Source organism: Prosopis cineraria, unplaced genomic scaffold (genome assembly GCF_029017545.1).
Source record: "Prosopis cineraria cultivar Desert tree isolate PC_DT_omini unplaced genomic scaffold, ASM2901754v1 PC3, whole genome shotgun sequence".
NCBI classification, from domain to species: Eukaryota; Viridiplantae; Streptophyta; class Magnoliopsida; order Fabales; family Fabaceae; genus Prosopis; species Prosopis cineraria.
Genome location: NW_026555334.1, coordinates 48,221,935 through 48,249,689, shown reverse-complemented (window position 1 = coordinate 48,249,689; position 27,755 = coordinate 48,221,935). Strand labels below are relative to the sequence as shown.

Sequence of the window (27,755 nt, the reverse complement as noted above, 5' to 3'; positions counted from 1 at the left end):
TGATTATATTTCAGAGATTCGTTTTGCAACCCCGTCTAAGCTCACAAGGCAGGGTTAGCCCTTAAGCCTAGGGCCCTGTTTTTTTAAAAATAATAATTTAAAAATATAAAAAAAACATATTTATAACCTTTAAAAAAATAAATTTAAGCCAATTTACAACATAATATGTAAAACATAAACATCTAAGATTAATATCAAATAATAATATTAAAATTAATATCAATAAAAATTAAATTTTGCTAGTATTATTAGCTAAATCTTAATGATTATAATTATTATTAACATCAAGTTTGGGGTTTTCGTTTCTTTTAGTTAAATATTTAATATTTTAGTCTCTTTTTTTCCTATTGAAATTTTTTTGAAAAAACTAAAAGTTAAAAAAGTCAGCCCTTTTAAGCTGAATTACCATTTTTACCCTAAAATAACATCGTAGTCTTAACTATTTTTGAACTTAAAAGGGCCGGTTCGATAGGGTTTAGCCTTAATTGATAACTCTAAGTCCAATAGTATTGGCAATTGGCATTTGGCATAGAAGGGAGTACATCATATACACAGCATATCATTTTTTGGATGCTAAATTATAAGCTTAGGGGATCTAAACCTTGAACTCATATTTAGTACATTTTAAACCCAGAACAATTAAATTTAAACCGATAACAATTTGCCCTTGTCATTAATTTCAAATAAATGTCAATCAATTATGGGGCCAAGAATGTTCTCTCTCTCTCTCTCTCTCTCTCTCTCTGTCACTGCTCTCTCCCCTCTTAGGTGGCTTCCTCCCCTCCTTCACTCTCACTGCTCTCTCGCTCTAGAAAAACCACACTAAATCATAAGAATGACATGGAGCCACCTACTCCCAAGCCTTCAGTGCCACGTCACAAGCTTCTGTTTTTGACCCTCTATAGTGCCTATGGACTATAACAAAGCTCACTATGTCCATCATAGAGTGTGTTTGGATTAAAAAATTTACAATTAAGGTTAGAATTTAACTGAGGTTAGCAAATTAAGGTTAGAAAAAAAGTCAATTTAATGTAACATGATTTATGTTTGGATACTTTTAAAAAAAATCAATTAGATAAACTGAAATTTGTTTGGATAATTTGATTCAAAAGCTAGTTGAGATGTTTAATGACAAAAATAAGCATGAATTTTTTTCTTAAATATTAAATCTTAAATAAGCATGATTATATTTTTTGACTAACTAATAAGTAAAAAAAATTAAATTTAAAATCACAACTAATACGTAAAACATCTTAAATATTCAATCACAAAAACCTAAAATAAATTAATATTCAATTGATATGATTTACAAGCTGATCTCTAATTATATCACGAACATGATGCATATATCTTGATGATCTGGGTAGATTTGACGAGGATGCCTCACCAATATCGATATCTTCCTCAAGGACATCTACACTTTCATCTTCAACTTGTATGAATTATTCATCAGTAATTGAATTTCTCCTAATAAAGTTATGTATTGCCATTGTTGCACAAACAATTTGAATTTGTGTTTTATATTTAAATTTGGGCATTTTTTATATAATTGCAAACCTATTCTTCCATACTCCAAAAGTTCTTTCTATAGTGCATCTCAAACTTGAATGATAATAATTGAAGACCTCATTATTATTTGCAAATCCTACAACTCATCTAAAGTCTGGAAGGTGATAACGTTCATAACGATATGGACCAAGATACCTATTTAATGTTAGATAACTAGAATTAACTAAATAATATTTACCTATTAAATAAAAGGAAGTGTTATAAATTTGACCAACATTAAATCAATGCAATAATAATTATATTGACTTTAATAAAATATACCTGGAGGTGGATGCAGAAAATACATTGAAGGAGTTAATATGGCATTATCAAATACTTGAGCATCATGAGCCATACCTTCCCATTCCGCAATGACAAAAGTAAAACACACGTCTCAATCACATACAACCATGACATTCTGTGTTGCATATCCCTTTCTTCCAATAAATTTGATATGATCAGCAACATTAACCACGTATGGCACATAAGTGCCATTAATTGCTCCTATAGCATCCTTAAAGAATGGCCAATACCGTAGATCATTTTGGATTTTTAAATAACATCATTGAAACGAAGTATCAAGTGGCTTTATGTTTGCCTTAAAAAGATTAAGGTAGGCAGCTAATACTTTATGAAAATTTCTATAGACAGTTTCTCTTGAATGCTGAAATTGTTCATGTATCATCCTATTACCAACTCCATGTCCAACTGTATTTAAAAACACTCCAACCATTTCTTTAACTCCTATTTTTTTAGATTTCTTTAGACCAAGCTCAACTCGTGTCGCACACAGTTACCTAAACAAATTTTTTTCTGTTCGAAACATTTCATAACAACGATCAGGATGACCTTACAAAATCTCATTGACCCACATTTGCCCTGTTTGCCTGCTAGTTCTCCGTGGCTCTTTACACACATATGGCATTGCATATTCACTAACTAATTGACATATTTTTTCTTGCTCAGTTATATCTTATTGTAATAAGGGAAGTAGTTGATGAGCCACATCTACATCCCAACCTTCATTCTAACCTAACATATATTCATTTGAATCTTTCATGATTTTCAACCTGAGGTAAAATAGTATGTAAATATTATTTGTATATAATATAAAATACATAGTATATAAATATCATTCAACAACATAAAAAATAAAGCATAAGATATTAGATAAGAGTTAAATATTCACTACAAACCAAGTCATCATAAGTACAGTGAAGTACAAGTCAGCCAAAAGCAACTACAAGTAGTCTTTAAGTCAAAACAAACACCAATCAAGTCATCATAAGCCTAGATAAAAATTCATCCTGATGTATTCTTTGAAATAAAATCTAGTAGATAGTAGACGTGGTGCTTTAACCAATTGACCAAGTGATCAAGATGGTCTTTAAGTTGCTAGTAAGCATCTCACATAGGCTTGTACAGAACAAGATTGACACATCTCTAATGCAAATATTTATCATCAAAAACTTCTAGAAGTCCATTTAGGTGAGCTACAACCTCAGAAATTCCTATGTCATTTGCCAAAATCTTGTTCACTGTCTTTGTTCTAGCTTTATTATCCTTAGCTATTTCACTCATGGCATTTGCTATTTTCATTGAGGTAGGGACTTTTTGCTTTTTCCTTCTACCACCTCCTACAACCCTCTTTCTCTTGCCTTGACTTCTATCACCACTGGTTCTACTGGTATTTGTGGTGATATTCAAGCCTAACAACTTATCAATGACCCCCATAGGTGTTGCAATGTCAGATAAATTTAACTCTTTTCACTATCACCAGATCCTTCTTGAAGGTCAACAGTGGGGCGGTACACATCTTCATCATCATCATCATCCTCTATTTAGGTTTGGGTAGCAAATGGCATAAACAGTGTCTCCCCAGTTGCCAGGATATCCCTGAATATTAAGGTTAATTCCCTTACAAACCTCAACCCTTTATGTCTAAATTTTTCATAAACGAGATTCTCCTACAAGCATTCAACTATTCAATAATTAAGATTCTCAAATTAAATTCTAATCTAAAAAACACTTAATAACTATTCCATACCAAGATTTTTCGCTCCCACCACTCATCCAGAGCATCGACAACATTGCCCCATCCTAAGCCAATTTCACTAGAAAATAATTCATACCATATGTTCTATTCTTTCTTCATGTTGTCCAGTTTATTTTTTAGTTGCTTTTGATCATACATTTTTCTTGTTTTTACCTCAAACCCCTCAATTACTGCTTGCTATCCATTTTTGTTGAAAGCAGTTCCTTTCCTTTATTTCTTGTACACTTGCTTTAAGCATTCCTTAATGAAAATTTCTGTCAAGGTTGAATTCCACACAACTTTTCCTTTATCAATGTTCATTGTTCTATAAACTAGCCAACCATCACAAACATGCAAAATCAATAAATATCTTTGCATATATGCATCAATTTACCACCATATCCTAGAGTCACATCAAAACTAAATAAAAATAATAATCCTAAAATAAGGAAGGAATTGCTATATGCCCAGATTTTCAATTTGGCATTTTTCAAATTCAAAAACTCGAGTTCTAAAAATTTACAATATTTGCATCTGTTCATTTTTAAAATAAGGAAGGAAACACATTATAAATAACACAAGATGTTCATTATAAACTGTTATATGCCCAAATTTTCATTACTATATCCTAAATGGATATGTATATATATATATATATATATGTATGTATGTATGTGTATATAAATTCATATCTGAATGTATATAAAGCACATTACCTCACAGCAATAGCAACAGCAATTGATAAAACAAGGACAACTGATTTCCCACAGCCACGAGTAGCTAATAAGGAAGGGAAAAAAACATAGTCGATTAGAAGCACCCCAACACTAAACCCGAAGAATAGATCAACATTTGGAAATCAACTTCATGCAACGAATATGACCTTCACACCTTCTGAACACACTCGACCAAGATTCTCAAAGAAAAAGAAAATGAGAAAGGAAGCATTTCAAGGAAAAATAGCTAAAGAGAAACCTTGAAAGATCCAAACTCTACGGCTAAGGATGAAGTTCAAATTAGAAACTGAACTAAAAAAGACTACAAAGAAAGGACACTGATTCAAAAAAAATAGAGGAGCAAAGTAGACATATAGCCATGAAAAAGATTAAACTAAATGAACAGAGGAGCAGCACAGGCTAAAGGAATGAAAAAGACTAAACTAAATGAAAAGAGAAGCAACGTAGGCTAAAGGAATGAAAAGAAGAAAAAACAAATCCTCCACCAAGAATTCAAAGAAAAGCATTAGATGATGAAGAAGAAGAAAAAAAGTCAAAAGATAGAGGAACAAAGCACTGACAGTAAGGAAGGCAAGGAATGAGATGAAAGGAAGAACCTTATTTGCCAAGGACAATCGACGGGAGTAGATTCGATGATGGCAACCTCAGATTTGGTAGACACAATGGAGATCAAGAGTTGACAGGGAGAAACCACTTCTGAGCAGGGAATGCTAGATGCAAGATCAAAAGGTGGAGATCTTAGTGCTTGAACATAGAGATCTTCGTACTTTAACTGAGGTAAAGATCAACTGAGGTTAGTTGTCAGATGTGTAAAGCTCGGGAGGTGAAGTAGATCTGGAGATGCAAGTTGGGAGGTCACAAGAGAAAGATAGCACGCACAGCAACATAAAAAAACTTGACAGCTCGTAGGTAGATATATAGGAGGAAAGAGAAAGCATAAATATTTAAACATCATTAAATGCTTGCAATGGCTTCTAATGCTGACGCTGATGTTAAAAGCTAGGTCTGTAAGGTTCTAAAAAATGCTCATTTATGGCTAACTGAGGTTGAGATTTTTTCCTAATCCAAACAATACAAAATGAGCATTTTATATCCTAACTTCAATTTAGCTGATTCTAATTGAAGTTGAAAGTTAGTCCAAACATGCACATAATTGGCTTTTCTAATATTTAACTAAAAAGATCTCCATTTTTTTAATTACATAAGAGACAAGATGTAGCTTGAGTGAAAAAAAGAGAGATAAAATCTACATAGACTTATATCCTCTCACTTGCAGATTGTGCAACACACTCAAGGTAGAAAATCAAAAAGTTAACATATGTTGTCTAGTATGCTTCTTAGTCCTTATTTGACAATAAGAATGGTAAAAAGTGAGGTCCTTATTTCTTGCTATACGAGAATGAATATTATGAATAATGTCCTACAAAGGATGTTATGGGTTTTTATATTTGAGAATCAAGTTTATGGCTTCTACATAATCTGAGAAGAGATTCACTGTCAAGAGTTTATGTTGTTGCCATACAGAGATCCTTGCTTGAATGTAAGCAGCTTTGCTTCAGTACTTGCAACAAAGCTAAGAGAGTTCAAATTTGATTATGAAATCACTTAGAGTTAGACTGGCTTATTTTCATGTGATAGACATGTGCTATGAAATCAGAAGGTAGAAAAGGCAAAATTTAAACACTTAAACTTGCAAGTGGCTTTATACTTATTGCTACAATTCAAGAAGTATCCTTTTTCCTTCTTGTTCCTCTCAGGCTTCCTTTCTTTACACTTCGTTGGACACGCGCAAAGGTCTTGAAGTGACATGATCCTTGTCCTAAGAAAAAAGCTCATTCTTATTTAGACAGCAGAGGTGACAACATCTTATAATTTTTCAAGGTAACATTAAATTAAAACTTCTTGTTATTACCATTACAATTCCCTTAAGATATCATCAAATGGAAACTCTTCAAGCTAGTGTTGGCCGAAAGCATATCATCAATGGATCACAAGTAGTGAATGAGAAAATGTCGACATACATGCCATGGCAACAAGAGAGGACAAAGATAGAGACAGGAGAGAAGGGGAGAGATAAGGAAAGAGAATGTAGGCAAAGAAAATACGGGCCAACCATGCTTAAAGTAACTATTTTTAATTTCAAGTTAATGATGGAGGAGAGTGTTGCACCAGGAAATGCGACGTGGATAGTGTATGAGCAAAGGTTTCGGCCTTCGAGGTGGGAACCGACTGAATGAAAGTCACCACCAAAATTTTGAGGAAAATTTTGGGAAACCAATTAAAGGAGAATAAGGATGGTCTATGAAATCAAAAAATAGATTCAGGAGTTAATTGGGTATAGGAAAGGTGTTAGGTACCCCACAACACTCGTTCGTAAGAACGGTTACCTGAAGTTTGTTGTGTTAAATTAATATGGCTTTAAAGTTATTTTAATTATCCCTTTTTTTATTCATGCGTTTGATATAAAAATGATAATAGTTAAGTGAGAAATATTTATTTATTTATAAGGGAGGACTTGACTAAGAATCAGACTTTGAGGCCTACGTACCCTGTGATGGGGATCAAAGTCCATGTAGTTCAGGCTTATAAATTGTTGGTGAAAATATTTTTTAAAGAGAAATTAATTAAAAATAATTAATAATTTTGTAAATAAAACAATTTTCTAAAATTTGATATGTGCATTTTATATTGCAAAAAAATAATTTAATTTTAATTATTTTCTCAATTTTGAATTCTAAAATAAGAAAAGAAAAGAGTTTAAAATTATTATTTTTATGTTTTATGATTGAAAATTTAACAGCTATACCTGCAGAATCTTATTGGTTCATACGGTAATGTAGTTATTCTAAATATCTGCGGAGATTCCAAAATCTCACATGATAAAAGAATTTAACAAATTAATTAATTTACTTATTTATATTCTTATGTATATTTTTAAGTATTAATAATAATAATTTTTTGAGCATGTATGTACATATACACTTTTTCAAAAAAAAATCTTAATTATCATACCTGCGAAGCCTTATTGACTTATATGGTAATACGATTATCCTAAATATCTATAGAGATTTCAAAATCTCACACAATAAAAGAATTAATTTTATTTAAATATATTTTTATTAATTTACCAGATTTATTATGCATGTAATGTATATATTTTTCTATATGAAATCCTAATCGTTATACCTACAGAGTTTTATTAACTCACGTAGTAATACAATTATTTTAGAGGTCTATGAAAATTTAAAAATCTCACATAACTTAAAGATCTCATTAGTAAATGTGATTCTAATTTAAATACATTAATTTAATTTTATTAAAAAATGTTAATTATTTTATTTATAAAAATTATTTATTTATTTAATATATATAAATTAATAATCACAACATCTGTGAGGATTTATTATCTCACACGATGATGTGATTAATTTAAATCTCTATAAAAATTCTTGAAATCTCATATGAGACTTAAATATTTTATTGATTTAAATTATAAAAAGAGAATTAATTTTAATGATGGGCCATTGGAATTCATTTTTAATATATATAAGTTGGATCTTTATATATGTAAAATTTTATTGATTTACATGATAAACAATCATTTTAAGTGCTTATGGAGATTTTAAATTTCTCATGAGATATTGGTTATTTAAGAATATTCCTCTTTTGTTGTCTATCATCCAAAAATTATTGTATTTCATTTTACAAATGAACTTTAAGAATGATAATTTAAAGTTTTATACATCAAATTGCACTTGTAGAGAAATATGGATATAAAACTTCAGCTCAAGAATGCCTATGTACAAGAAGAGAAAAATTCACCAATTAAGCTATAAAAATTGACATGCAATTTATTGATCAACTCTTAAAAGCTAATGTAATCAAATAGGTAAATAAGATTTAAAAATTCTGAGAATTTTATGTCTCAAACAACAATTAGAAAGTGTCATGGATACAAAATTTCAAACTAAAGTCATCTCTGTATTAACATGTAAAAAAATTATGAATTAGGCTGTAACAAACTAATAAAGGAAAACTTTTCATGACCATTTTGCAAAAACCAGCATATTTGACCGTGTAAATAGGCTCTAAAAATTATAAAAATTTTAGGAATTAAACTAAACAGGAAAAGGAATATATGTGCAAAATATCAAGTAAGTACTATGTAAATGTAGATAAAGAAAAAAATCAACAAAGTAGGCTGTATTTTAAAGTGAATAATCTCAAGATAGCACTTGATATTAATGCACGTCAACACATTTCCAAACTTTTCATGTTCACATGAGACCTTAAGGTGGTACATGAAGAGGCATACATTCAATCTTGAATTTTCAGCAAACAAAAGGAAAGGAGAGCAACACAAGTTGGCTTACCAGGCATTATTAAGATATTATGTTCAAGCATCGCACTGAGAGGAAAACCACACCTTTAAGCTCTCTTACAGTAAATGCTTAAAAGAATATCAGTTCCACATACCTACTGCACCGTTTTCCCTGAATCTTAAGCTACCCTTTTCCTCCTGGCAGGAGATTCTGCCAAGAGTTCTGGTTTTTCTCTCTCCTCACGGGTCAATGCTTCTATCATTGCTTCCATGAGCCTTAAACTCTTCTCTGCTTCTCAAATTTGCACAGGAGTAACATTCCTTATGCCAGGAATCATTCTAATGACATGAGACATAGAACCCATTTTGTAGTTCTTCAACATCTTCTTGACGCATAACTTCTTGCGCCTTTTCTACAAATGATAGAACATCTCCCATTCCTAATATTTGCCCTGCCATTCGATCAGGGCAGAAGGGTTCAAGATCATCTATACGTTCTCCACCTCCTCGGTCCCTGTTCAGACTCCCCATTTTCTTTTAGTCCTCTCTTGCTCTAACCTCTTCTCAGTTCTCTCTCTTCCTCCAACCTCCATAAATCTCTGCTTTTGCTCTCTTACTCTCCATCTCTTTCTCGCTCTCAGTCCTTGTTCAAACTCTCTTGTTCTCAGTTTTCTCTCCTTCCAAATCTCTCTCCTCCAAAAATTCCTCTCTCTTGTTTTGTCGTCTCTCCCACTTCACCGTCCCTTCTTGAAAGCAGAAGCAGGGAAGAATTTATTACAACTTGCATGTGAGATGGAAGGCTCTTTGCGTGCTTCACTCCTCTTGTTGCGTTCAAAGATGTTTTGCGTGTTTTTGTCTCTAGGTTCCTTCCTGCTCATGTCTGCTCCCCTCTTTCTGCTTTCTCTCTATTTTTCGTCTGTCCTCCTCTGCTTTTTTCTTCTACTTTTTGTCTGAGTGTGTTCTCTCTGCATCTGGTTTCTTTTTTGCTCTTCTGTCTGCTCTCCTCCGCATCTTCTCTTCATGCATGCATTCTCTGCATGGCTATATTTCTACTCTTCTCACTTTTTTTGCGTGTGGTCGAACGTGTTCACGTGTGTGACTAGCGTTTTTGCTCTGTAAAGCTTTTATTCTGCCTTTCTTCTACTCTTTCGTCTGGTCTGGCTGAAAGTTTGCTATCCTTGATGCTTCTATTTGTTCCCCTGTGTTTATCGTCTATGCTATGTTTTTGTTCTGCTGCACCTGCTTTCTGCTTTCTCTGGCCGAAAGTGTTTTTGGGTTGTGGGTGCGTGTGTTCTGTGTCTTCTTTTCTCTTATGCATCGAAGAAGTTTAGGGCTGCTCTCTACCCTCTCTTTTCTTCACTCGTGGTTCTGCTCCTTATCTTTTCTTCACTCATGGGTCTGGAGCAGACAGCGTTTCACCATCATTTTATTATTTTTTAAATTTTAACTGTACTTGTTTTTTAGATTCTTTTAGGGGTAATTATATATATATATATGTATGTATGTATGTATGTATGTATGTATGTATGTATGTATATGTATATATATATTTAAGGGAACCAACCAGATTTAAAAGATTTTTAAAGGATAAACCTTCCCAAGAGATTAATCCTCATAATTTTCTGATTGTTGAGATAATTTAGAAAAATTTTTGAAAAACTTAAACAAGATTTTTTTATTTTGTTAGATCATTATTTTTTTAAAATATAATCTTAAAAAGGATTAAATTTTATTTTTATATTTTTATATTTTTTTGGTTATTTTTTTAGTGAACTAAGAGAAATAAAATCCTAATCAACAAAAGATTATCTAGGTTAAAATAAAATTAAATATATTAATTAAAGATTAATTATTTTGAAAATATAATCTTAAAAAGGATTAAATTTTATTTTTGTATTTTGATATTTTTTGGTTGAATTTATTATTATTTTTATTAAATATAAAATATGCCTGAACAAAATACAGTGTTCGCAGAGAGATTGTCCCAAATTTAATTATTTAAGGTTAAAAATGTACAAAATCTGAGTTCAAAGTTCGAATGGCCCTTAAGCCTATAGTTTAGTATCCAAATTGCCATGTGTTTTTAGATAAATAACACATCATTTTAGTTAAATAGTTCTAGATATTTTCTCTCTTTAGATTCATCAAACTTAGAGTTAAGAAATGAGTAGGCCTAATTCACATGGGCTTGGCGCTTATAAGCCTTGTATTTTGTGATTGTTTTGTCCATTTCTTTCTTATTTTAACATTAGCATAAGATTTAACACTGCTCGTAACACATCAAATAATTTAACATCACTAGTAACACATCACAGTTGTAATGTCCTTCTCAACATTATCAAACTATAACACACTTATTACATCCATAGGTAATTAGAAGTTCACAATTTTCTAATTTACCATGAATTACAAGTATTGAAAATATAGAAAATTATTTCTTTTGAAACCAGTTGGGATCTCATAAATTTGAAAACCGTTCAAAATTGTTTAAAAATATGTATCTATCCTCAACAGAAGCATACTGATTACACAAATATTTCATTTAGGAATAATAGGGACAAAACAATGATTTTAGATAAATTGGGCAATATGTCATGGCATGTGACACATGCGCTATGGCATATGATATAGAAAAATAAGTGTACGCTCTGTGCTGTGCATCATAGTGTACATGACAATTTTTACTATCATGACAGTTTAATAAATGGGAATTTTCAGCACGTGCCATTTCTTCATATGATATTAAATTAAAGTGATTCAGGTGCTCACACAAAATTTATTCCATGACCTAACTAATGACATATGTTTCATTTTAATCTGATATTTCATTTAAAAATTAAACACTGGATGCAAAATGATTATTTTATGTCATTTACACTCACCTGAGTGTCCTAAAACTCAATAATGTGTCATTAGACATTTTTAAGACCTTAACCACATTCAGTGGGCCATTTGACACTATAGCCGGTAATTCGGGCGAGCCGAGCTTATTCGGGTTGGGCTCAATTCAGGCTGAGTTTATTCAGATTAGGCTTGAAGTACCCTACCACTTCTAAAAAGCCTATATAACCAAGCCTAACCCTAACACCTTCAAGCTTCGAGCTTATTTGAGCTGACTTGAATACCGAAACTTTTTAAAAATATTTTTTTATTTTTTAAACAAATTTTAATTTTAAATAATTCTATTAAACACAAAATATTATTTCATCAAACTTGTAATTAAGTAGCTCTGTTGCTGTTTTGTTGTATTGTATATAATTTATTCATGAATATTTTTTATTTGTAAATTAATGTCTTAATTGTTTAAGACATTAATTTAATTATATTATTTTATTTTAACTATGATCAAGTTGATTTTAATTCAATCACAATTAGACTATCAACTTAAAATTATTGTCCCGATTAGTTCAAAATTTTTAATAACTTTCGGATAAATTGTACTTTTTATTTTTATGAATATAAAAAAATAGCAATTTTATATTATATAAAGAAAAATTATTTAATTATGAATAAAATATTATTTTTTTTAAATCATCTTTCTATAACTTTTTATATTGCTTAACCCTCACATACAAAAAATTTTTGCTCTAGTTTATTCTTAATTTTTAATTAAGTCCAGCATGGACAATAACAAGTAATTATTCAAAAATATTATTCTATTTATTATATTTATCTAGTAATAGAGTTGAGAATTTGTACATGTTTGAATTTTATTTTTAAAATTATTTTTAATTTTATTTTACTTTAAAATTAATTATCTTATTTTATAAAAAATATAAAAATAATTTTTTTATACACGAAAGATGTATCAGACTCAAAACTTTTTTTAAAAAAAATTGGGTCTTGAAGTATAAAAATTAATATTAAAATATATTTTAAATATTATTTTAAGATATTTTATTAATTAAAAATAATAAAAATATAAAAATATAACTATTTTTAATTTTTTAAAAAATAACTATAGCAATACACTTAAATATATAGTATTTTGGTATAAAATGATCTAAAACTTAAAAAATTAATTAATATTTATCATATTTTATATATTTTTTAAAAAATTTATTTTTTAATTCAGATATTCATCGATTAAAACACACAATTAAACACTCCAGGGCTAAAACACACACAATTATATTAGCGTAACAAACATTATATGTAAATGCAATCCTATAACAAATTATACATAATAACATTTGCAATAATTCAAGTTCATTGCACTAATTTAGAAGGACTATTAGTAGTCTTACTACTCTTGGCCAAGATCTTTTTATAATATCCTAGAAAATTTAACGTTAATTAACTAAGCGGGTAATAAAATACATTGATGTAGTGTGTGGTTAGAGGAGTTTAACGAGTACTTTTAGTTATGGTTTCATCCTTAAATTCAGGTTCAAAGTAAAGTCAAGTCACTTAGACATTAAAAAGTAAGAAAATCTATAGGGAGTGGTTATGTGCCACATGCCACGACATCCAGTACATCCATCACGGTACATGAGTGGCAACCAGTAAAGGAGGACCTCTCTATGCCTTGTGCCATGACTAGGGGTAAAAGTAGGTTAGGCCAAGCTAAGCTTTAGCTAAATAGGCCTGAGCTTATATAGTAAATCAGAGCCCTGAGCTTGGACTAAAGCCTATATAAGGCTTTTTTTATGGCTCAGATCTGAGCCTACCTAAAGCCTAGCCTATTCTGAAAGCCTATTTAAAAACCTGCTTAGAAGTAAGTGTTTTACACAAGTTTTCATTTTAGTTGTAAATGTCTCAAATATACATTAAAACTATGGGTAAACATAATTTTTAATCCCTATACTTTACTCACGTTTTGCTTTTGGTTCTATACTTTTTTCGATATTTTAGGTCTCTACACTTTTATTTTTTATTATTTTATGTCCTTCCAAGGTTCCTATACTTTGCTCATAGAGGAATCAAAAATAATGAGAAATAAAAGTGTATGGACATAAAATACCAAAAAAAAAGTATAGGGACCGAAAGTAAAACACGAGTAAGCTATAGGAACCAAAAGTTATGTTTATCTTTAAAACTATTATAGTATACAATATATAACTTAATTTATTAGTTACAATATATAATAGTTGAAAGGACTTACCAATTACAGTACAATATAATAATAAAGTAACAACATTAAAATTAATATATAAGTCTAATATGATTGAAAATATAACTAGAAAAAATAGATTAATTAAAAATTAAATGATAAAACTAATGTGTTTATGAGATATATTACATAATGTGTGTGTGTGCAAATAGGTCGACCTGTTGGACTTTTAAGCTAAGCCTTGAAGAACAAGCCTAGCCTATTTAACTAAATAGGCTTAATTAAAAGCATGAACCTTAAACCGAGTATATTTAGTAAATAGATTAGGTTAGGCTTGAAGTGAGCCAGGCTTTAAGCTCCTGTTAAAGGCGTGGACTATTCCCACCCCTAATTGCAGCACATGGTATGTGCACCATGACATGCTCAAAATTCATATAAAAATAGTCACTAATTTTATCCTAAAAGCATACGGAAAAAAAGAGTGAACACAAGGCTTAAGGTTTTCTCTATTAAGACTTACCAATTTAGATATTTGGGAGTATTTCTAAATTATCAACCATCAAAGGTAAGACTCCTAACCTCTTGTCCTCCTTTTCTCTTCTATTTTCTCAAAGGTTTGAGTTAGAATGATGATTTTTGATCTATAACAGCTATGGGTCCAAATTCATTCACTTAGATAGAATTAATAGGAGTTATTTAGGCTATTTAAACTCGACATTAATTATTTGATGAGTTCTTGGTTGGTGAGTATTGTTAATGTCCGAAAATTGGCATAAATAAGATCATGGAAAGTGTTTGATGGCCATTAATAGTCATTCAATGGTTCATGACGATATTGTGAGTTAAGAAAATCTAGTAAACTCGATGGATATGCTTGAAAATGAGAGGTTGTATTTTGTGTGAGTTAGAAAGATCTAGCCTAAGTGTGGAAATTATCCAAATAAGGATATTGATAGTTACCCTTGTGGTTAAATTGTAAACTAATTGATATTGGCACCATTCAAGCTATTAAGAAGCTTTAAAAGTTTGTATTTTGAGAGGTAAATCTTTGACTTCTCAGCAGTTTGATATAACTGAAAAAAATTTGATTTATGCACTTGCTTGTTAATTGATTATTCATTTGAAAGAAATGTTTGAAAACTAATTGATGAATGTAAATTTATATTTGATGTAAATTTTGGCAATATAAGTAAACATATGATATGTAAGAAATATATGTGAAATCAATGAAAATGATTATAGTTATACGCGTATGATTGATGCTATTAAGAGCATGTGTATATGAAAATGAGCCACGTGAGATATTTTACATATTGAACTATTTGGAATGTTATAGAGATGCACTGTGATGAGTATGATATGACATTATAAATGTAGATAGAATTGCATGCTGTACGTCAATGTGTGTTTGACATGATCATTTATGGTGAGATTTTACTTATAGGAAGAGGAGTATATGTGATAAATTCAAGTGGTATGGGCAGCTTACACTGAAATTGAAAGCTAGCTAGATTGTCAATCGTTAGATCGAAAGGTAGTCATTGTCCCATAGTTATTATGACTTGTGTTGGGGAAGTGATGTTCAGTTTATAGAGGCTATGAGTCTAAATATATTGACTTAAATAGAGTTAATGAGAGTTATTTAAGTTGTTTAAATTGATGATTTAAGGTTTACATATTGATGGTGGTGGTTGAACATTAATGTCCACAATAAATGTTGGTTTTTGAAATCATTAGAAGCTATTAATGGCAAGTAAAGGGTTGAACAGAGTTAATTTGAGTTAGAGGAAGTTTATATACCCAATGAGTAAGTCTAGATATTAGAGACAAGGATATTTTAAGCATTAAAATAAAGAGTTTAAATTGTATAAATTGTGATGATGATGAGTTTGGACGTGATTAATTGTAGATTAATCATCCGTTTAACTATTTAGCTTGAGAGCGGCCTTTGGAAGTACTTATTTGTGGGGTAAACTTTTGACTACTTAAAGGTTTGAAATAGCTAGAGGAAATCTTTTCTTTGTAGTTGTTTGTTACTTGATTTTTGCTTTTAGAAAAGAAAAAGATTTGACATGAATGATTGAATTACATTATTGTCAATATATGCAAAATTTATGAGATTTGATTAACTCATTTAGTTATAAATGTAGTGAATGAATTTGAAATATTGAAAATAATACAATTTCATTTTGAAACCATAAGTTGACAAATTGATGAGATGATTATGTTGTGGTATTAGCTTTGAGTGCAATACGTGACTAAAGTTGAGATTATGCAAATGTGATACGAGTATATGAGATTGAAAATAGAAGTTATGTGTGATAAGTGATGTGATGCTCACATGTGATAACTTCTTGTGAGAATTCAATGAATTTGTACTTGTATATTTGAATATGTGAAATGATGAGTATAATACATAACATAATTATTTTTTACGAGAGTTTACTTAAAGAGAAGAGTAGATAAAACCTATGTGGTAATAGCTGCCAATTGTTAGAATCTAGGGGGTTGTCATGTCTACTATTTTGTCGAAGGACTTCCCATTTATTTATCAAGAGACTTGAACCTAACTAGCTCCATCGGTTTGTTAAGGAGAGTAGCCTAGGATTTACAACACCCCCAATGACACGAGAATGGGGGAAGTCATGGTTTGAGCGTGAATAAGGTGATCTTTGACCGAGTCATTCCTCACAATTGGCGACTAGGGTAGTCTATTCACATAGATGGAGCCTTAATTGAATTGAAACCTACAGTTTTAGTCAGAATATATAAGGAGGATATAAGGATTGTTAGATTATGCATTCTTATCCAATGTGTTACATAATTGTTAAGTTTATGGCAAATTGTGATGTTTGTTTTTGTCACTGTCACATGGTTGTTATTATTATGGTAATGTGCATGGTGAAATGACTATGGAAAATGATAATGTAATTACTTGAGTTTTCATATGGTTAAATTTGATTTCATTAAAAGTTGAGAAATTTGTATGTTCAAGAATATTTGCATGTAATGTTCTCACTCCACTAAACACAATTAATAAATGAAACTTATGGTAATTAGAGGATTGGCTCAAAAAGTGATTACTAAAGTTTAATCCAAAAGTAAGGGATCTCAAGTTTTCTAATAGAAACAAGTTAAAATTGATCAAAATCTTTCATATCAAAGTAAAAATAAGTTTCAGAAGCATGAGATACCTCAGAGAAGTGAAAGAAGTCAAAAACAGTTGAAAAACAAAACATGTGTTGTGATTTAGAGCTATACGTCGTAGCTTGTGCACGCTACGTCATGGCGTGTGCCACGTGCCGTGGCTCAAGCGCCATGTGCCGCAGTGTGTTGCATAAAATTTCTGCTAATTCTACTATCATTTGACAGCAGAATAGGGGGAACTTTTAACTCGCCTCGATTCTCCATCCAACATCCGAATGATGTGATTTAGGTGTCTACAGAAAGCTCTTTAAATGAACTAGCCAATGGCATGGGTTTCACTTTCAAAACAAGTCACATTAGGAAGTTGGATACCCAAACACATTTTAACCACTTTTTAATACTTTTACACAAAAATGGGCGTCCAAAACCCTCAACAAGTGCCAAAGCTTTTCTTAACACCTGGACTATGTTCAATAGACCTAGGACTACCAGTACAACATATCACAAGCATCAAAACATCAGTATAACTAAAATTAACTCCTCAACTCTAATTTACCAAAAATAAAGGGGGCGGTAATTTGCCATTACATTTAACTTAAATCATTCAAAACATGCTCAAATCTTCATTTCTACACTTGCACTAGTATTTTAGCCCTATATATATATATATATATATATCAACATACACGAAGGTTAAGGGCCCAAAATACAATTCTAACATTTTCAATAACCAAAATAGTACAAGTATGGTAATATGCATCCTAGAATTGGCAATTTATATGCTATTACACAATTAAATATAAACTACAGGCATACCATAGGAATATACTAATTCCTCGCCTCTTTAGTCTTCTCCCTCTCAACACCAGAGTTAAAGCCTGCAAAATGTTAAAGGAAAGAGGTGAGTTTAGCCACTCAATAACCAAGGTTAAACCTACCCTATGCAGTTATATATCAATTATAAAACATATATGTGCACAAGGAAGTCAAGTATGTAAAACAAGTCCACATATATCACAATTTATCATTTATCGTTCTATAGCTTCTTTAACTCACATAACTAGGTGCATTATCACCATATTCTCAAATATGTGACATGAACCATACTCATGCGACTTGCTACTACTTATCACTTGTGACACGTCATATATTTACTTAGGCAATGATCAACCAACCTTATATCCTCTTTATTTTCTCAGACTGAAACTATGGGCTATAACATTGATTAAGGCTTTGTCCATGTGACTAGACTATCCAAGCTTACTAATCGTGAGGTGTGACACGGCCAAAGATCACAGGACTCACTCTTGAACCACGGCTTCCCCTATTCTTGAATCCTTGGGATGTCTCATACCCTAAGCTATTCTCCTCATTGAACTAATGGAGATAGCTAGGTTCTAATCCCTCGATAAACGATGGGACAGTCCCTCAAAAAAATAGTGGGACAAGGCTATAGCCCCCGTGCATTGGAAGGCTACCTAAATATCATATGGATTTTTCTCTACTCTCAATCCTTAGGCGAACTCTCGCTACTGATCATGCCATAATCATTACTCACTTATTTTTACTTTATCGTTTTCATATACTCACTTTTACAACAACCACGTTGGACTCACAATCATGCACTATCCAAGTGTGTATTCTCATCATTTCTCATAGACTAATAATTATCTCTACATGTCATCCCATTCGTTTTTTTCAACAACAAAAGCATTCTCATAGTTAAAATCCTCTTGACTTCGCATTTTGCATTTTTATGTCAAAAGTAGCTTTTTCATGCACTCGATGAAACTAATATGCAATTTTTACTATAACAATCAATTCCATGCATGTAATATTTACAATTTGTATTCAACAATCAATTAACAATCAACTATCCAAAGTAGAGTTTTTCCTCGGTTACCTCAAACCTTTGAGAGGTCAAAGGTTTATCCCTCGATCAATTAGCTTCCAAGTTTGAATTTCCACTCTAATAAGTGACTAAGAGCCAAAACTACAATCAACCAAGTTGAATTCTATCAACATAGCAAACTCAAACATTTGAACCCTTAATCTCTACTTTTAAATTGTTCAACCTTCACTTCACAAGAAGTGGAGCCTAACCATCAGGTTTAATAGTTACCTTTAGCCCCCAATAGCATTAATGAGCTATTAAATCTCCATTAATGGCATCACAAACTTCCAACTACCCATAATAAATAGAATTTTCAGACATTAATGGTGCCCAACAACCTAAGACACTAAAACTCATTATTTCTAAGTTTAGATACTCTAATCTACCCCTATTAACTCTATTTGAATCAATAAATTCAGAATCATAACTTATATGGACTGAAATCCCACTTTCACTATAAACTCATAAATGTGGAAGAAATGAGAAGATTAATGAGTATGATACTTACTTTGGGTATTTGTAGCCTTCAAAATACTCTCAAAGTCGTCCCTAAGTAAACCCTAGTAAAGCATTGGTGTGCCTCTTCTTTCTCTCTTTTCTCTTCCTTTTCTGTCTCATTTCGCATCTGATAAAGTGTAGAAAATGGCCATGCATCGCGACAGACGCACAACGTGTCGCGCACATGGCATAGAGAGCTCCTCCCTTACTCAAAAATGGTTATGTGCCACGGCGAATGATCTATGCACTGTGGCGTGTGGCACAGCAACTTCAACTCTTCCTTTCCTTCTCTTTTCCATGCTTGGGTGGCTTGCCTCAATACCGAACTTACAACTAGGGCCGAAATATCACCAAATATAATTATTAGACCTCTTTGGCCACACACCACTTTAACTTACTTAATTACCCTAATTAGATTTAATTAATTAAGAAATTAAAACTCAGGATGTTATATTACACACATTAAGTTGTCGGTTAATAAGCAATTGCATGGGATTGATATACTCTGGGTTACTTTGTAGTTGTCCTTACCCCTCTCTCTTAATATTTTAAAGGCTCTAACTCAAGTGTAAAAAGAAGGAAAGCTTTTGAGGTTTAGGGATTGATATTCCTACTTTATAGGCTCATTCTATTCATATTAATGTGTAATTTATGATAATACTTACCAACTAAGACTACATTCTTTTATTATACTTGTACTAAGTGTCAATAACGATGAGTTAGTGTATTTTAGGCCTTAGATTTTAAGGATGATAATTGAGATATTTACATAGAACCAAAATATTAGTGCAAGTAGAATATGCATGATTTAATTAATTGTAAAACATGCTAATGACTTTTGATGTTAAGGACCTTCCCCTTATGTTTCTGAGAATCAAGGGGTTAAGTAATGAAATTAAGAAATATGTGTTATATGCTTGATATGATATGTTGTATAAGCAGTCTTAAGTTTATTGAGTGTAGTATAGGTGTATTTGTAGGCTTTTTGCACTTGATTGAGATTTTTAGCACCTAAGTTAAAATTTAAAATGTGAAATGTGTTGTTTTGCTAGTGGATGTCTAACTTTTTATAGAGTAATAGTTTGGGAATATGACAAGTGTCATTAGCTAGAGATTGAAAAAGGTTTTTTGTAACACCTACACTGCCTTATTTAGATGACAAATGAAGAATTAGGGCATTAAAAATTGGTGTCGACTGCTGCTAGCAAAAAATGTGCAACGCACTGTGACTCATGGCGCTTGTGCCACAGCGCGTGGCATAAAGAAGACAAGCTACAATGCATTACTCAGTTTCTAATCATGTTGGTTTTTCAATTATCTTTAGTTTTTTGAAACTGTGGATGGTATCTCATGTTTCCATAACTCTTTTGAATGCTGAAATACATTTGACTAAGCTTCATTTATCTAATTTTCATATTAAAAACTTAGGATCCCAATTATAAAAATTTTACAACTTGAATTTTAGTAATTAGTTAACTATGGATAGGTAATCTATTTAGGTTAGTTCCTTAATTACCCTTCATGTTGTGATTAAAAAATGGATTAATAAGGAAGACCTTACAATCCTTGCTACATACCCAAGCTCCTGTCGTCTTCCTTTTCGAATTTTGTACTACTATTACATTGTCAAATATTATCTAAGATATGAGGACAAACCCAACATAAATAATGTAACATCCTAATTTTTGCAATCAAACTTATAAAGCCATTAGAGTTTTATTTGAAACCCACAGTGAGGATAATTATTAAAGTCTTATTTAGCCATTATATAGCTGAACTGTGCAGAGTATGTTTGAATAGTTAATATATAGTAATTATAAAAATTTTAATTTTAAATTAGATTCTCCAAATTAACTCTAGATCATATTAAAAATTGAAAAATTATTTTATAATCTCTATAATTTTTTATTTTAATAAATATAAAATAATCTCTATAATTTTTTATTTTAATAAATATAAAATAAAAATACTGTAAACTTAAATCATCTAGATCAAAATTTAAATAATTCACATCTTATTACACGGATGAGCCTCCAATATAAACTACATGGGCTAAGCCATATCCTTAGAGTACCAAACTTATTTTCTCTCTATTTCTATTCTCTTTTTTAATCATTAGTCACCTCGACATACCCAACCGTCCCCAAAATTTGCAAAAAGAAGATCACAACACGATTTAGAGTAAGTAAAAGAGAGAGAGAGAGAGAGAGAGAGAGACTTGAGTCTTCACGCGAGGTTGACTTGACCATAGCTTTACAAGTCAGAGTCGTCCCAGGAGCGGAGTTGCGTGGAACTGGGAAGGAGTGTGGAAGGAAGTACATGGACCCTCTGCTCCTCCGCACGTCCCCTTTTCCTTGACCTTTTGGCAAAGATGGATGTAATGGAGCCGAGCGGATTGGCCAGTGCGACGTCAGTATTGCCTTTCATTGGACCATTCCCTTTCATATCAATTTTATTGGCATAGCCGTGATTACGACGAGAAAAATTGGAGTGAAGAACCGGCTTGGATCTCTATAAATACACCACAATCCTCCACCTAGACTTTGCAAGGATATTTGTATCGTCCGCTCAAATGGCGGACTGTGCTTTTTCGTTAACGGTTAAGAATACTGAGCTTAAGAAGCTTATGTTGCTGTTTACTTTGCTCGTTGGCCATTTTCTCGCGGAGGTTTCTGTTTCCGAAATCATCTTTGAAGAGCGATTTGAAGGTACTCTCCATTTTATTGTCTTTGATTCTGCATCCCGTGAAAATTATATTTTCTATGCTTACCCAGAAACCACAAGAAAATTAATGAATACTTTTACAACTACTATCTATTGCTGCTGAGTACGTTCTACGGCACTTCTTTTACCATCTTCCAATATTAACTACGAGTCCGTTTAGTTCCTTTCTTTAATAATTTCAGTTCAATTTGCCTTGCTTTCTCTTTTTCAACATAAGAAGCGAAGTTAAGCTGGAGCAACCTCTTCCTTCCTTTACCGAATTTTCTTGACATCCAATCTCTGGAAAAGAGGGATGAACTATCTCTTGTGCGCTGTTATGATTATCTCAAATATTTACGGGGGTTCCTTAATTCGAGATTCCATACATTTCCTCCAAACTATTTTTGTATTTGGTTTCGGTTTATAATTATAAAACTTGCATCGTTGATGTGCTCTTTGATATGTTGGTTTTGGCAAGACGGCTGGCAAACTCGCTGGGTAAAATCTGACTGGAAAAGAAGCGAAGGTAAAGCAGGCTCATTCAAACACACAGCTGGAAAATGGGCAGGAGATCCAGATGATAAAGGTAGGTTTCCCATTTAATAGCTTCTTACATGTTTCCCGCTACTATTAGTCCTTGTGAGTTACTCTTGGATCTAGTAGAGGAGCTCGCTCTTTTATAATAGAGTTCGTAATTGGTGATGCATTGCATTCTGTTGCAAGACATGATAATAATTGAAAAAACAACGGCGATCATGATAATGTTGATAACAGAAGACTAGAAAGACAACTCGCGATAATTTCATTGTCCAAGTATTATGAAACTGACGCTATAGGTATATATACTGGTGAACACAGTGATTAACTTACTGTTGTTTTGCATTTTCACAGGCATTCAAACATCTAATGATGCCAAACACTATGCTATCTCTGCAAAGATCCCCGAATTCAGCAACAGGAACACAACCTTGGTACTCCAGTATTCTATAAAGTTTGAGCAAGAAATCGAGTGTGGTGGAGGTTACATAAAGCTCCTCTCTGGATTTGTTAATCAGAAAAAGTTTGGTGGGGATACTCCTTACAGGTTTGTTGCTAATTGCACATTCTTTACCTTGTTTTCAATTCTCTGTGAAGTACATCTTGTGATAAAGTTACTAACTTATGATACCTAAATAATTTCTTTTATACTAAGAATCAAGTACAATTACACTGGAAAATGTTAAATAAATAATTATAATTGAAAACTAGTTAGCGACTGCTCGAGAAAGGGGAAAAACGAGCAAGACTCAAGTTTATTGGTTCTTCTTCTTCTTTATTATATATTAGTTATTAAATTTAATTTTATCCGATGTGGGACACAAACTCACATTTGTGGTGAAAGTATTTACTTCTCTTTTTATAATTTGAACTTTTAAACTTCCAAATGTACCAAACAATTCCATCATTGTAATTAGCTCAGCACTCCATTTCAAGCTGGAGTATCAAACAATAGTTTATATCCCATAATTACATTAAGAATATATGATGTAACATAAACAGTTACCCTCTCCTTTCCATACTGCTTTTAATATGTTAATAATCTAAATCCATGTGCTTGGCTGTCATTCTGTTTTAATCGTAATTGTAATTGGAAAGGACCTTCTTTGACCAGGGTGTTGGTACAAGGTCCTGTGGTGATACTATCGCGAGGCATAATGATCCATTATGAATTCGTCTTTCTTTCTTTGATATAATCATTTGTTCTATACCCGAATCAAGAGAAAGATTCTTTTTTTTTTTTTTACTGGCTATGAACCTGGTAATTAGGTGCCAAACTCTTGCATGAAACATGTGGATGAGTGAGAATCAACGACCATTGTAAAACCAAGTTGTATCTTACCCTGTTAATTCAATTGAATGGAATTTTAGTTCATCTTTTACCGTGTTTATCAAACACTTGCATCATCGTAAGCTACCACTTTTATTCTGTGTACTATTGAACTTGTCTCTTTTAATGCCATACTGACAAATTCTGTGCAGTTTAATGTTTGGACCAGATATATGTGGCACACAGACAAAGAAGCTCCATGTCATAGTCTCCTACCAGGGCCAAAATTATCCCTTAAAGAAGGACCTGCAATGTGAAACTGACAAGTTAACTCATTTCTACACATTTATCCTCAGGCCAGATGCCTCTTATAGTATCCTGGTTGATAATAGAGAACGGGATTCTGGTAGCTTGTACACAGATTGGGATATTCTTCCTCCACGAAAAATCAAAGACGTCAAGGCAAAAAAGGTTTAATGATTCTTGAACGTAAAGTAATGCTTTTGGAGTTCTGGAAGTACCTTCCACATGTATCTGAACTCAATTTTTAGTATAAACATATTTACATTGTCCCATTGATAACTTGTTACTTCTTGGAATAACCTTTTTATTTTTAAATTTGTCATGACTCGTAATTTGAAATTAAAATTGATTTCACCTCACAGCCTGTTGACTGGGATGATAGAGAATACATAGAAGATCCTTATGGTGTTAAACCCGAGGTATTCAGAATTCATTAACATATGAATATAGTCGTTTAGTGCAAAAGAGTAGGAATCTCTTTTATGTGTGTCTTGCTATATTGCAGGAATACGATTCTGTCCCAGTAGAAATACCTGACCCGAAAGCTAAAAAGGTCAGTTATCATAGTGCACACTGAGAGATGATTCTACAGATGATTATTTAGATTTCTTGGATTTTCCAATTTAGAGGAAACCTCTTGGGGCTGGGGTTCTGGTTCCATCCATATATTCACTTGGAAAAAAAAAAAGTTCTTTTTTCTTTGGTTTTATGAAAAATTTTATGATTTAACAAGTTTCAAAATTCATATAAAGAAATTTGAGAGAGTAAAACAGCTCACACTCATACTTTCCATCTGGTTAGCCTGACAACTGGGATGAAGAGGAAGATGGTGTGTGGAAGCCACCAAAGATACCGAATCCAGCATATAAAGGGCCATGGAAAAAAAAGGTTTGTTGATGACCCTTCTCCCAACAAATGTAAAGATTTTATGAATGTTTGCATTAAGCATTATCTCTCTTAGTCATAACCTCTCACCTGACAGAAAATCAAGAACCCTAACTACAAAGGGAAGTGGAAAACTCCATGGATAGACAATCCAGGTATAAAAGTGATGAGCGTATCACTCGAGTTTATTCAGATAGCTTTCCTGCATAGGACAAAATGGTTTAAACTTCCTTTTCACATTGCAGAATTTGAGGATGATCCTGATCTTTACGTGCTCAAGCCTATCAAATACGTGGGAATTGAAGTTTGGCAGGTAGGACAATTTCATAATTAACCTTAATGGAAAGCCATTGTTTCAATATGGGTGACAGCAGTTAATAGAGTGGAGCGAAATATTTGTGTTTCAGGTGAAAGGGGGCTCCGTTTTTGACAACATATTGATTTGTGATGATCCTGATTACGCGAAACAAGTTGTTGATGAAGTGTTTAGTAATAGGGAGGTGAGGTTTTCTTTTTGAGAGTTTGACCTGCATTAAATTGAGGTCCATATATGTGAGACTAAATGGATTTTGGTGTTTTAGGCGGAAAAGGAGGCTTTTGAAGAGGCGGAGAAAGTGAGGAAAGCCCAAGAAGAGGAGGTAGGTACAGGGCACTCATGCTGTGTCTAGTTAGTAGCAGGCCCTCTTTTAATGATGTAAATCCATGTTCGTGCAGGAAGCTCAGAGAGCTAGAGAAGAAGGCGAGAGGAGGAGACGAGAGAGAGGGTACGATCGACGCTACAGGGACAGATACAAGGACAGATATAGAAGGGTTTGTATCGTTCCTCAACGCATTCGATTCTGAATTAATGTTATCTAACTCTTTCACAGTGACTCGAACGGGGTGCCATTATATTAAATTCGACTCAGATTCTCTTTTGTTTTTTATTTACGTGGAGACTTTCTTTCCTTGCAGCATCGCCATGATCACTTCGATGATTATCATGTAAGCATAAACGTTTTCGGTGAACATTATTCACCCCTGGGCAACCTATGATGATCAGAGTTTTGTGAAATACTCGTAAGTTTACTGGATGCAGTTAAAAAGAAGAGTTTGTTTGATGTGCAGGATGAGCTTTGATGGGATAAGCTCCATTACGGCTCGGAATTAGTGCGGCGCCTCCTCCGTTTATCCTTGTTGGAATCAGAAATTCCTGAGCTCAATGAGACGTCCATTCCATGTGTTTTTTTTTTTTTTTTGGTCATGCATTCCCAGTTTGCTTCAATTTCTATTGTAACGCAAGTATGCAACCCACGCGAACATATTTGGCAACTTCAGTACCAGTGCTAAATAATGATTGATAATATCCTTACCTTTAATGTCGTTTACGTAAATTGCAGGATTTGGATTGGGTACTTAATACAAACTATTGAAATCTACATCAATGATTTAAATAAATCCATTCATTCATTGATTCCAAATAAAATATGAATTTAGAATTATTAATTTAGATTTCAATAATTTAAATGATATAAGCATTCAATGTTTGTATTTATAAATTATATCGTTGTGTGTGTTTTTTAAAAATGTGAAAGAACTCTTCACCTTATTGTGTTCGCTAGAAAACTATATTAAATAATTTTAGGAGTGAAGAAGGGGGTTAATGTTGAGATGTTGATAGTAATGTTAATTTTGTTTTGTGCATATGGATGTCAATAGTGTGCAAATAAATTAGGAGAAAATGACAATTACGAACCCTTAAGATTATTAATTTTAATTAAGGATTATAAAACTTAAAAATTCTAATTAAGAATTATGGTTTATACTTGAAATTTAAAAAATATAAGTTGTTTTAAATGCCCCTCAAGAAAAAGATAAAAATACTTGCAACGTCTCTTTGTTTCACTTATCACTAATTAATGATCATGGTCCTAACTTCACTCTAAATCATTCACACCCATGACATCTCCTGGTTTCACTTATCACCACCATAGCTTCTTTCTCCTTTCATCATAACTTTTTGCTCCAATGTTATGTCAAATTAGTGATCCTTATGTTTTCCTGATTGCTTCATTTGTCGTTGATTTTGGTCCCCTTGTCTACTACCATGGTTCTATCATACTCTCTACCATAGCTTTAACTGTGATAGCATTCACTTGCACTTCATTCTCAATGCTTGCATTTGACTTCGTCTGTGTAACATTCTCACTCCACTAAACACACTTAGCAAATAAAGCTCATGGTAATTGAAGGATTAGCTTCGAAGAGTGATTGCCAAGGTTTAATTCAAAAGGAAAGGATCTCGAGTTTTCTAAATAGAAACAAGTTAAGATCGATTAAAATCTTTTATATCAGAGTAAAAACAAGTTTCAGAAGCATAGGATATCTCAGAGAAGTAAAAGAAGTCGAAAATGGTTGAAAACAAATTATATACTGAAATACAGAGCAATGCGCTGCGGCGGATGCACTCTGCACCGTGGCGTGTTGCTCTCTATGCTATGTGCTGCGATTTAGGCGCCATGCGTCGCGGCGTGTTGCACAAATTTTCACTGATTCTATTGTTTTTTGATAGCAGAATCAGGAGAACTTCCAACTCGCCCCGATTCTCCGTCCGACGTCTGAATGACGTGATGTAGATATCTATAGAAAGCTCTTTTCTTGTGCTAACTAATGGCACGGGTTTCATTTTCAAAACACATCACACTAGGAAGTTGAACCCTAAACACAAATTGACAACTTTTCAACACTTCTACACAAAATGGGTGTCTAAAACCTTCAACAAGTATCAAAAGCCTTTTCTAACACCTGGATTATGTCCAATGGACTTAGGACTACCAGTACAACA

General features: G+C 32.4%; 1 protein-coding gene across 1 annotated transcript; it reads left to right on the top strand.

The window, feature by feature from the left end:
- Nucleotides 1–21,442: 21,442 nt before the first annotated feature.
- LOC129306952 (calreticulin-3-like) lies at nt 21,443–26,289 on the top strand. The gene is made up of 14 exons (XM_054947778.1): nt 21,443–21,941; nt 22,415–22,522; nt 22,828–23,020; nt 23,956–24,214; nt 24,409–24,465; nt 24,552–24,599; nt 24,848–24,934; nt 25,029–25,086; nt 25,177–25,244; nt 25,339–25,431; nt 25,513–25,569; nt 25,646–25,741; nt 25,886–25,915; nt 26,039–26,289. Exons 1-14 carry the CDS (start codon nt 21,806–21,808, stop codon nt 26,048–26,050), a joined length of 1,302 nt encoding a protein of 433 aa, XP_054803753.1. The 5' UTR covers nt 21,443–21,805; the 3' UTR covers nt 26,051–26,289.
- Nucleotides 26,290–27,755: the final 1,466 nt, after the last annotated feature.